The sequence below is a fragment of the Myxocyprinus asiaticus genome, chromosome 41, assembly GCF_019703515.2.
Source record: "Myxocyprinus asiaticus isolate MX2 ecotype Aquarium Trade chromosome 41, UBuf_Myxa_2, whole genome shotgun sequence".
In the NCBI taxonomy this organism is placed as follows: Eukaryota; Metazoa; Chordata; class Actinopteri; order Cypriniformes; family Catostomidae; genus Myxocyprinus; species Myxocyprinus asiaticus.
Window position 1 is genome coordinate 22,551,963 of NC_059384.1, and position 12,927 is coordinate 22,564,889.

The window sequence follows — 12,927 nt, forward strand, 5'->3', positions numbered from 1 at the left end:
GCATTTAATAGTGGAATTCCTGGTGAACAACTACATTACCCATGGTACAGCTGTGAACAATCCACCAATCAGAGAACTACGGCCAAGCAAACCTGCGAAAAAAGCCTGGAATGGACCGCCCACTTTCATGATGTGTCGGTCTTCCTTCACCCTCAAACTACTTATTTATTTGTATGTATAAATACATAAAATATATTGTTGCTATATGTATAATCAACAACCTTAAATCAATAGTTTTATATATTTCCATCAGTTTTTATCCGATTACATCATTCGCAATGTTTCATGGGATTGTAGTTTGTGCCCTCGTGAAAGATGGTAAGTACACAGTGTTGTAACTTTGTCTTTTTATCCGATTTTCAAATAATGTATTGTTTCAAATCAAAGTGTGTAATGTTGTGATTCACCTTGGAGCTGGTTGGTTTGGTTCATGCTTTACAACTCTTTTATGAAGGATTTTTTAAAAAGTCAATGGGAAAAATGAATGGGAAAAATACTTCCGGAACCGATGTGGTTGAAAAAGTGGGCGGGTACAGTTGCGCTCTATTGTATTAATGTTTAGTTGTCTTGGCTATGGACGTAGACTGGTAGTGGACCGCAAACTTCCTATCATTCAAATGTAAATGGGCCAAACAACTCATTAGATTACATTTTCCACTCTCCACATCACACCATTATTGAAAGTCTGTATGTTTAGTGGAGATGGTGTGATTTATACTTATGAACTTGTTTTGATAGATGCTAAACTACTTTGCAAAAAAGTTACATTACGCACAGTATATATGTTTTTCCCTCCATAAATAGGTCACTCCTCACTTTACCAACACCCTCATATCACAGATATAATCACTTCACCATGTTAAAATGATTGATGTATGCTTTGTCCAGATGGCTGAATGGTTTGAAGCCATGTCAAACGAGAGTGGTGGGGGTTTAATCCTGTGATGAAATGTTGTACATTTGAATCTCATGTATAAATGTGAGTGTACACATGCCTGTGTATTTTACCCATAGCTGTTTCATGGATTGTGTTGCAGTGGCCAAATCTACCATTGTGAGTATAGTAAGTCTGTGGGTATGACATCCAAATATCCCATCACTGGCTTGTTTGATCTGGGGCTTTTCTCTGAAATGGAATCACATGGCGGCTGTCTTGTGCAGTGGAGAGGGTTGTAGGCTTTTGGGTTTGTAGGTTATTCATTCAAAACCGTTATCCACTAACCTTTTTGACCTATACCCCAAATATGTGTTGTGTGTTCTTACTGGTAAATTGTTAGATTTATAGATTCTGATATATTCAGATAGTTGTTCTATTTGTACTTTGAATACCCTGGCTAAAATTCTACTAAAGTTTTTCTTGAAATACTTTATTGTATTCCAGAATATTCTAATTTTGAAAGTGCAAAGGGACTTCCAGTGAATTTGAGTGATGGAAAGAGAATGAGTGAAAATGTAATTTTCTTACAAGGTTAATTATGCAATTAGATTTTATGAAACAAGAAAATTATTGTGTTTGTTACAGGAAAATATCTATTGGTTACACTTTACAATGAGGTTCTATTTGTTAACATTAGTAAATACATAACATTGCATGAACTAAAAATTAACAATGATTTTTAAAGCATTTATTAATGTTGGTTAATGTTAATATAACAGTTGTTCATAGTTAGTTCATGTTATTTCATAATGCATTAACTAATGTTAACTTATACAACTTTTAATTTTAAAGATGTATTAGTATGTAGAAATTAACATTGACCAATAATAATAAATGCTGTAAAAGTGTAGTAAATCGTTAGTTCATGTTAACTAATACAGTTAACTACTCTACAACCTTATTTTAAAGTTTTTATGAATGGAAAGCGAGTGTGTTACTCTCTGTTTTGATACTGAGTTGTAATAATTTTGTTGAAGTATATATGTTTGACAAGCATCAAGCAACTTATCTCCAGTTTTTTTATTACAAAGTAATGCTTTCAGCACGCCAAGCTTTTGATACACAAACACACACTACAGAGCTCAAGTAGCGATGTTTGCGTAATCCCGCTTTCCTTTTTGCCGCTTTGTAATTCTCCAGAAATACCCCAGCACGCATGTGTATGTGTGTGTAATTTTGTGCTGCACCGACGGTCATACAGCATGTTAAATTGGAGACTAGAAGAGCTTCAGAGTAGAGAAAGAGAGAGAGAGAGAGAGACTCAGAGTTGCTCATGTGGATTCATATACACAACTGTGGCAGCAACAGAAACGAGGGATCTGGATTTATTTACCTTTTCTCCTCCATTTTATTCTCTACTAGCTTTTTTATCCCTTCTTGCTGAGACTTTTTCTGCTTATCCATTCCAAGCAGCGCTACAACAGCACAAGCAGAGAGGAGCAAGAGAAGATGAGAGAGAGGAGATAGAGCGATCAAAAGAAAGAGAAAGAGTGTTCGAGTTTAGGAGGGGAGAATCGAGAGACAGCAATTGAGACAGTGTGTGTTGGAATGCGCTGACACATAGAAACAGACTGCTTATCTACGTTTGTCCTCCAGTCACTCAACATGAGGCATAATCTCACACACACACTTCGAAGGCATCGTTTGGAAAGGTGGTGATTATCCCCTTCCCCCCTCATTCCTCCTCTGTCTCTCCCTCTGTCTCTTTTGTCTACCTGCACTCGTCTGGACTCGTTTGGTGAGAAAAGACAGAAAGAGAGAGAGAGGGAGGAAGACAGATGAGCAAGGAGGAGGAAGAGTGAGACAGACAGAGAGAAAGAAACGGCTGAGCAGTCAGAGCTGCAATTCATTCTCCTTGGAATACTTCAGAATTCCAGAAAAGATTTGGCCACCTGAGGAATTGAGGGACACAATCAGTGCTAGATATTCCACAGAAGAACAGACTGAAAATGTTGCATTTTTTGACCAATTTTGACCGAAAAGCACACATAGAATACCAGATGGCAGTTACGGCTGTTTCAAGTAAGTGATTGAAAAAGTAATTTAAGTGGATTCACATGAATGGAATAGATACACACAATTCTGGATATTCCACAGAAGAAGAGACTTGAACCAGATGCAAACTTTTTGGAATGGTATGATTCGATTGGATGGTGGAATTGAAATACTATGCAGCCATTACAAGTGAGTGATTATCTTCAGGTGGAGTCCAATCAGATTGTAGGACATCAACATTTCTGCTCATTTCCACCTGCACATTTTTATAAGCTTCTTTCCACATATGAGAACATTTTGTTGCTATGTCTAAACCGTCACGTCTTGCTCGTCCATCCTCGGCTGGTCCGAGCTCCAAACTTCCCTCACCCCGTCACAATACACCTGCCGGGCGATCCAGAATAGTTGGCATTAGTGAGAAGATGATGCGAACTGGAAGTGAGAGCAATTTAGCTGGTCAAAGGCCTCCTGTGAATGGGACGACACACTCACAAAAACCGCAAAACACAAATTTAAAAGAAGAAGACAAGGTGGCCCAACCCAGGAGCAGAATCAGTCCACCTAAAGCATCCACAGGAACTGTAACCCAGCAACAAGTCACACTGCAGAGTAAGTATGATTAGGAAATTATCAGAGGTGGATACTCACACACACACACATACTGAACTTCTCAAATCTGGATCCTGGTCATTGTTTGGAAACTTTGGTAACTGTTTTTAGGTGTCACGGTTTTGGAAGTAGTTGGTTGTTTAGTCTGTGATCAACAATTATTTTCCTACTCAAGATCTGTTTTTAGTTTTGATTGTGTTTTGATTTAGTCTTCATTTTGATAGTAGCCATTAGTTAAATTGTTTTGTTTTGAAATTAGTAATGTCAGTGCTCTGCACTGTAAAATATAAATAGTTGAGTTAACTTAAAAAGAAAGAAAGAAACCAGCTTCAAAGTATTTTGAGTTTACTCAACTTCAGGTATATTAGTTGTACCAACTTAACAATTAAAGTTGGATTGTACTGTACGTCCAATGAGCATTCAACATATTCAAAGTTATTAATGGCTTTTACATGTAGATCAATGTTAATTAAACTTGCACTTTTTTCGGTTTAGCTGACCATTAGTTTTGATTTTTAGAAATTGAAATGATTGGAGCTAGATTTATTTTGGTGGCAACTTTTAACTTTAAATAGTTCAGTCAACTTTTAAAATAGAGGTTTGTCTGACAAAATGGAAGTTTTGACTGTGTAAGAATTGGGTACACTGCATTTAAGTCCCCATGAAATGGCATGAAGAGTGCAATTTTCTTTCCTGTGCTGAAGTAAATGCTATTGAAATTGGAAGTTTGGGTAAAATAGGCTTTAGTTTATGTTTTAAACTCAGTCACAAATCATGATTTGCGACTTGCAGGTGTTATTAAGGAGAGGAATTCTCATTCTAGAGAATTGGACAAAAATGTGAGTCTTCAGTTCCCTATCTGTCACTCACTCGACGTTGTGTCGATGTAGTGACACTAGGGGTCACTCTTGGGAGCCCGAAACACCTCTGGTCTTTGATAAAAGGCCAATGAAAATTGGCGAGTGGTATTTGCATGCCACTCCCCCGGACATACGGGTATAAAAGGAGCTGGTATGCAACCACTCATTCAGATTTTCTCTTCGGAGCCGAACGGTCATGCTCATTGAGCTGAATTCTCACGACTGTTTATTCACCTCAGCGGCTTCTCCCTCCTCTGCACTGATGCACTGCAGAGAATGCCCCTGGGCGCTTCGGCAGAAAAAAGAGAGTATATTTTTCTGAAAGAGTATATTTCTCTAAAACAGCGGCACACACGGAACGTCTTTTTAAAGCTGACTTTCCGATTGTGTGTTATTCCTGGTTGTGGTCATTACCTCTCAACTTCAGACAGTCACGATCGCTGTCTTACTTCCCGCCTCGGTCCTTCTACCTACGGGTTTGAGGCCAGCGCGGCTAGCACCACTTGCTGCCCCCATCTCTCAGGCTGGCCGGCCCCGGTGTGGAGCCCACTGCAGGAAGCAGACGCCACCCATCTCATGGCCAGCCACTAAGAACCCACAAAGTTTGTCAAAGCGCCCCTGAGACGGGCGACCCAGGGTCGACGAAACCCACTGCATTGGAGCTGGTAATAAGACCACTCCATCCCCCGGTGGAGGGCCGGGTGGAGAATCTTTTGTTGCCATTTTATTTGATTTCACTGCATGCCCAAGTGGCTGCGGTACCCAACAGTTCAGCAAAAGAGCGGTTTCCTCCTTCCCTGGTACACATACCCAGTGTGCACGGTCGTCATCACGACCACCGTCCACGGGTTTTTCCTTGCAGGATTGGCGCTCCAGCGGCGGCCTCCCCGCCCCTGCGTGCCCAGCTGTGGCACACATCCGCCCCTGATGTGACAGTCTCCACGGGTTATGAGGACAGGCCTCTTCCTCCCCCATCCCAGGCTGTTCTGGGGGTGGTCACAAGGAGTCAGGTAAGTGCTTCGATGTCCCTAGACTTAGCACGGCCACGACATGGTGTGGCACCTCGAGCTCCGCCCCGCTGCAAGGTCCCACCTGCCGGTACGTCTGACGACATTGTCCCTTTGGTCTCCCTTGCGTGGAACTTGGATGCATGGCTTGCGCTTTCCAATCCATCGCGATGGCTGGTCCGGACCATCCGACTCGGCTATGTGATTCAGTTCGCCAGGCGTCCGCCCAGGTTCAGCGGTATCCACTTCATCTTGGTGAAGGACAAAAACGCTGCTACCTTGCGTGCAGAGATCGCTACCCTCCTACGGAAGGGTGTGATAGAACCTGTCCCTCCGGCCAAGATGAAGAAGGGGTTTTACAGCCCCTACTTCATCGTACCAAAAAAAGGCGGTGGGTTGCGGCCAATCTTGGACCTGCGAGTACTGAACCGGGCTTTACCCAGACTCCCGTTCAAGATGCTGACGCAAAAACGCATTCTGGCGAGCGTCCGGCATCAAAATTGGTTCGCGGCGGTAGACCTGAAGGATGCGTACTTTCACATCTCGATTCTACCTCGACACAGACCCTTCCTGCGGTTTGCATTCGAGGGTCGGGCGTATCAGTACAAGGTCCTCCCTTTCGGCCTGTCCTTGTCCCCTCGTGTCTTCACGAAGGTTGCAGAGGCAGCCCTTGCCCCATTAAGGGTGGGCAAAGTGGGCATTCGCATTCTCAACTATCTCGACGATTGGCTAATCCTAGCTCACTCTCGGGACATGTTGTGTGCACACAGGGACTTGGTGCTCTCGCACCTCAGCCGATTAGGGCTTCGGGTCAACTGGGAAAAGAGCAAGCTCCTCCCGGTTCAGAGCATCTCTTTCATCGGTTTGGAGTTGGACTCAGTCTCTTTGACAGCGCGCCTCATGAACGAGCATGCACAGTCGGTGCTGGCCTGTTTGAAGGCGTTCAAACAGAAAACAGCAGTTCCACTGAAACTCTTTCAGAGGCTCCTGGGGCATATGGCATCCTCAGCGGTGGCCACCCCGCTCGGGTTGATGCATATGAGACCGCTTCAGCACTGGCTTCAGACTTGAGTCCCGAGATAGGCATGGCGCCGCGGGACACATCGCGTGGTCATCACGCCAGTCTGTCACCGTCTTTTCAGCACTTGGACCGACCTCTCATTTCTACGGGCAGGTGTTCCCATAGAGCAGGTCTCCAGGTGCGTTGTTGTCACAACAGATGCCTCCAAAACAGGCTGGGGCGCTGTTTGCAGCGGGCACGCAACCGCCAGCTAATGGACGGGCCTGCGACTGCGTTGGCACATCAACTGCCTCGAGTTGTTGGCAATTCTGCTTGCCCTGCGGAGGTTCCGGCCGTTGATCCAGGGCAAGCACGTGTTAGTTCGGACAGACAACACGGCAACTCGTTGTATGTCACAACTCACCGATCGTCTCCTCCTCTGGAGTCAGCAGCACTTTAAGTTGCTGTGAGCCACTCACATCCCAGGCGACCTCAACACTACAGCGGACATGCTGTCACGGCAGGTTACCCTCAGGGGAGTGTGGAGACTCCACCCTCAGGTGGTCCAGCTGATTTGGAGTCGATTCGGACAGGCACAGGTAGACCTGTTCACCTCCCAAGAATCCTCCCACTGCCCGCTCTTGTACACCCTGACCGAGGCACCCCTCAGCATAGATGTGCTGGCACACAACTGGCCTCCTGGCCTACGCAAATATGCGTTTCCCCCAGTGAGCCTATTTGCACAGACTCTGTGCAAGGTCAGGGAGGACGAGGAGCAGGTTGTCCTGGTAGCACCCTACTGGCCCACCCAGACGTGGTTCTTGGACCTCACGCTCCTCGCGACAGCCCCCCCCGGCGAATTCCCCTGAGGAAGGACCTTCTTTCTCAGGGACGGGGCACCATCTGGCACCCGCGACCAGTCCTCCGGAATCTCCATGTTTGGCCCCTGTACGGGACGTGGAAGACCTAAGCGGTGGTAGACATGATCACTCAGGCTAGGGCCCCCTCTATGAGGCACCTGTATGCCTTTAAGTGGCGTCTGTTCGCTAAGTGGTGTTCTTCCCAACGAGAAGACCCCAGAGATGCGCAGTCGGATCGGTGTTTTCCTTCCTGCAGGAGAGGTTGGAAGGGCGGCTGTCCCCTTCCACCTTGAAGGTGTACGTTGCTGCTATAGCAGCACACCATGACACAGTGGACGGTAAGTCCTTAGGGAAGCACGACCTGATCATCAGGTTCCTGAGAGGCGCCAGGAGGCTGAATCCCTCCAGACCGCACCTCGTTCCCTCATGGGACCTGAGACCCCGACCGGGCTATGTGCCCAAGGTTCGCATGACCCCTTTTAGTGACCAGGTGGTGAACCTGCGAGCGCTGCCCCAGGAGGAGGCAGACCTAGCTCTGTCGTTGCTGTGTCCGGTGCGCGCTTTACGCATGTATTTGGATTGCACACAGAGCTTTAGGATCTCTGAGCAGCTGTTTGTCTGCTTTGGTGCACAGCGGAAAGGAAGCGCTGTCTCCAAGCAGAGGATTGCCCACTGGCTCATTGACGCCATAGCTATGGCATATCACGCCCAGGACGTGTCGCCCACGGTAGGGCTACGAGCCCATTCTACCAGGGGTGTAGCAGCCTCTTGGGCCCTGGCCAGTGGTGCCTCTCTAACAGACATTTGCAGAGCAGCAGGCTGGGCAACACCCAACACCTTTGCAAGGTTCTACAACCTCCAGGTGGAACCGGTTTCGTCCCAGGTAGTGGCACGCAATACAAGCAGATAATCCCGGGATAGCCGGCTGGGTGTATTGCTTGCACATAGCGCCTTTCACCTCCTCTGAGCTGAAGACGTGCGCCATTAATTCCTAGTAGTGTTCACGAACTATGTTCCCTGGTTGAATTCCTCCGAGCCCTGTGGCAGTCAAGTTTTCGGAGAGACTCACTGCCGGCCCAGTACACGTGCTAACTAAGAGCTCTGTTCTAGGGTAGGTGCTCCGCATGTGGCGGTTCCCTGTATATGCGATGTATATCTTCCGCTAATTTGTTTCCCTGTTGGCAAACTGCATCTTCTTTGGGCAGAGCCCCCTCTGCCACAGTCTCCATGTTTGTAGTAATTCCTCACCCGTTTGGTAGGATCTACCATGAGACTCTCTACATGGTCGGCAAGACCATGTGATGAATTTTCCACTTAAATATCCCCCCTCTCTTTAGGCGAGGTGTGGTCTCCGTGGTGTCCTCCCCTTGGGATGGACACCCCCGACTAGACCTGGCGGCCCAGTCGGATAATCCCCCTTCTTTTTTAGGGAGTGGAAAAAAAGAAGGGGAAAAGAGGCCACGACTGGTTTAGCCTGTCTCTATCTTTTGGGTAGTCAACTTGTCCCCAAAGGGCCGTTCGACACTCATAAATATGTTGAGAGAGGTTACGTGTTGGCCTGGTGCGCTGGCTACGAGGCACACAGTGGTCAGCTCGTCACACACCGCCAGTTCACGTAACACAGTTCAGCCAGTTGTGGCGTTTTGTATAGGGACCCCTGGTGTCACTACATCGACACAACGTCGAGTGAGTGACAGATAGGGAACATCATGGTTACTTGCATAACCTCCGTTCCCTGATGGAGGGAATGAGACGTTGTGTCCCTCCTGCCACAACGCTGAACTACCCGCTGAAATGGCCGGACCTTGTCTCGGCTCCTCAGCATAAAACCTGAATGAGTGGTTGCATTCCAGCTCCTTTTATACCCGTATGTCCGGGGGAGGGGCATGCAAATACCATTCGCCAATTTTCACTGGCCTTTTATCAAAGACCAGAGGTGTTTCGGGCTCCCAAGAGTGACCCCTAGTGTCACTACATCGACACAATGTCTCATTCCCTCCATCAGGGAATGGAGGTTACGCAAGTAACCAGCACGATTTGTGGGGCGTTTTTCCCAGAAGATAAAGACTTAACATTTTAAATACATACAGTATATCTGCCAAATGTGAATTTAAATTTTTATTAAAATTTGTTGTCAATGTAGGAGTATACTATCATATATATTCTGTATTTATATGGATTCAAAGCTAATTGACATTGACTAAATACCACAAAAATACCAATTTTTTATTTCATTGAGTCTTTTAGTTTGCTGTAAGTTGTTGACTGAACTATGATATTTGTTGTGAGGTATGTGTACAAGTTGATAATTGGGTTGAGATATTAAAGGAATAGTTCACCCAAAAATGAAAATTCTCTCATCATTTACTCACACTCATGCCATGCCAGATGTGTATGACTTTGTTTCTTCTGCTGAACAACCACCCCCCAACAGATATTGATCTGTTTCTCACCCGCACCTATCATATAGCTTCTGAAGATATAGATTTAACCACTGGAGTCTTATGGAAAGCTGAGTTATTTTCCTAAGAATCTTCATTTGTATTCTTCAGAAGAAAGAAAGTCATACAAATGGGATGCCATAAGGGTGAGTAAATGATGAGAAAATGTTTATATTTGAGTAAACTATACCTTTAAGGTATAAACAGGCCCAGATGTAATTTGCATTTTTGTGTTTTCTGTGCTGTGAATTCTGCATAATGAATTTAAACACCATCAAGTATATTAAGCAGAGCTGCTAGCACTAGACTCTTATTGGTGGCTGAAAGCACAATAAAATTATCCAAAATATTTAAGAAATAAATACATGAGAGGCAGGGAATCTATAGAGCATTGTTAATGACAGGTGTTCCAATTCTGTGGAATTCTGTGGTGCTTTCTGCTCAATTCTACGGGTGTGCATGGCTATAAGTATTGAGTATACATACTGTTCCGTATGTTTAAGCAAATATTGAGCAGACACATTGGTTTGCTGTTATGTAGGTATTTAGGTATTAGATGTATGAATTATGCACATTGTCGTGCATGGTTTGAGGCTGAAAGTGTTTGGGTGCAGGTTTGATGTTTTTAAAATAATTAACTGATTTTGTGGGATTAGATGAGCTGCAGTGCTCTTGTACCCCTCACGATTAATTTTGTGGATTTTTAATGCATTCCTTACAGAAGCACACAAGTTTCTCATCACATTGTTCGCCCATTCCAGCACAGTGGGGTGCAGATTAATACCAGCTTGTGTGTGTGTGTATGCATTTGTGTGTGATTACGCGCCTCTTTATCACATTCTGCCCCAGTGGTTTTTAATCCTGTGTGGTTGTTTTTGAAGAGCTTTGTGTCACCTCAAAGTTGCTCTAAAGTTGTGTTGTAGGACTCAAATCTAGCCAACTCAGCAGTCTTCTGACCCTTGCCAGTCACAGCCCTCCACATATAGTGATTGAACACTCCATTCTTTTCATCTATTCTGGCAGTAAAAAGGACAGCTGGAATCCAGGTGTTTCCATGCTGATTTGTACTCCATAAAGGTAACAACATAAAGCAAGCTTAAACCTGTAGTGACATAAACAGTATTTAAATGTTTTTTCTACCAACATAGTGTCATGACATCTCGTAATAATTTCTAGGAGATGGCAAAATCATAAGTAAACTTGTCTGAAATGTTTAGACTTTTATTCCCATAGAGACCAACCAATCAATAAACAAGTTTTTCAACTTGTCATCAAGAAATAAACTCTTTCGCCATTTCGTACTATTATTACAACTTGTCATGAGACCGGTTGTTGTCCACAGTGTATTTAAAACATTTAGTTAACGTATCTTCTCTCTTGCATGTATCGTCAACGTGCCAGGTTTGAACGTGTGAAAGTGTGAACAAGATTTGATCGTTATGGTGGAAAGCAAGATTTGCACTTTTTTTGGAGCTTGACAACCATAGTCGCATTCACTTTCATTGTATGCAAATGAGCAGCCTGGATGTTTGACTAGCAAACTCCTTTTGTATTCCACAAAAAAAAATAACATCATACATGTGAATACATGATGACATTTTGATTGAATTATCCCTTTAATCAGTTTAATCAGAACTTCCGTTTGAGTGAACGCTGGCGTGTCTGTCTGCCGCTGCTCTCTGGTTTGTCTTTGATGTTTTTAGTTGCTTTTATTTAATGGCTTTTTTTGGTGGGGGGGGTAACTATACAACACCTTCACCCGACCAACTCGAACCATTCTCTCTTCACTTTAAACTCCATGTCATCCTCTCGTCTGCCTGGATTACATCGGAGTAAACAAACTGCTGTACTCACTGAACGCCTTCACCGGGACTATTGTATGCTGTCTCAAATGGGCCATCTGATTCCCTGCCCATCGTCCATGTCCAGTGGACTGGATATGGTTTTATATTACTCATCCCTGGAATTACGGCATCTTAATTCTTCGGCCCTACTGTCAGCTGGAGTTTACAACTATTGCACTGCCCTTGGAATTGTGCACCAACCCCGGTATGTCAATCGAGGGTTACGCTAACATCCCGGCAGATTTCCGGCTGACTCCTCTGATAACCACCACATACTGGCCATTTGGTCTTCATGACGTCACACTCCAACTGGTGCAATGGATTTGAAGCGGGGGGTCATTTTCGATCATCTCAGCAGGCTAAGACACACATCTTTTACTCCAGCAAAACATGAAGATGTCGCCACCATTAAGATGGCCCTCATAAATGCACGATCAATATCGAACAAGTCTTTTAATTTGAAAGACTTTTTTATATCATAATCATTGGACTGTTTATTCATCACCAAGACCTGGCTGAATCCTAGCAAACAAATAGCCCTGGGGGATCTAACACCGCCAGGCTGTGACTTTTTCAATTCTCCATGGACTTCCGGGCGAGGAGGTGGCGTTGCCACTGTTTTTAGAAACTCTTTTAAATGTAGAATGCTACCTACGGACATGTATTCCAGTTTTGAGGTCCAACTATTAAAGTTTGATGCCCTGGGTCCTGCCTTATGTGCACTTGTGTACAGACCTCCCAGATTTAATAGGGACTTTATTGAACAATTTTCCAACTTTCTCTCTCGACTGGTGTCACGCAGTGATAGACTCCTGATTCTTAGGGATTTTAATACCCACGTATGCTGTATATCGAAACCGCTGGTAAATTAATTTCTCTCCCTCCCTCTTCATCTTTACATTTTGTTCAACATCTCACTGGTCCTACCCACAACATGGGTCATACATTAGATCTGGTGTTATCTTATGGTATCTCTGTATCTAACTTATAGATCTTAGATATTGGCATCTCTGACCATTACTCAATAATGTTTGAGTCTGTCTCTACTTGTCCTCTCACTACTACTTCTCTGTCTTTATGTCACTCCTGGTCCATTCACTCATCTACTGCCAATCTTTTTTCAGAATTTTATTTATCGCATTTTACTGATGATGTCTCAGATAAAGTCAATACTGAATCACTGGTTGAAGCTTTCAATAAATCTTGTACTTTCACTCTTGATAATGTCGCTCTGCTCAAGCCAAGTAGAATTAAGGGCGTTTCATAGCCTTGGCTAAATGATGTCATACGCGCTCTCAGACAAGAGTGCAGAAAAGCGGAGCGCAAGTGGAAAAGAGACAAGCTTCAGGTCTCTTTTGACATCTTAAAGGTGTC

At 44.5% G+C, this 12,927-nt stretch overlaps 1 protein-coding gene across 6 annotated transcripts in view; it reads left to right on the top strand.

The window, feature by feature from the left end:
* The window catches only part of LOC127431689 (sickle tail protein homolog), a 179,472-nt gene that overhangs the window by 30,670 nt on the left and 135,875 nt on the right, over nt 1–12,927 (top strand). For 2 of the 6 annotated variants that reach the window (XM_051682212.1, XM_051682213.1), the window contains exon 1: nt 2,965–3,541. The exons of 1 other annotated variant lie outside the window; for it this stretch is intronic. In XM_051682212.1, coding sequence (XP_051538172.1) covers nt 3,238–3,541 — 304 coding nt within the window. In that variant the 5' untranslated portion in view covers nt 2,965–3,237. Of the gene's footprint in view, nt 1–2,964; nt 3,542–12,927 lie in introns of those variants that run through there. 3 more of the 6 variants (XM_051682207.1, XM_051682205.1, XM_051682206.1) reach the window with 3 other exon arrangements.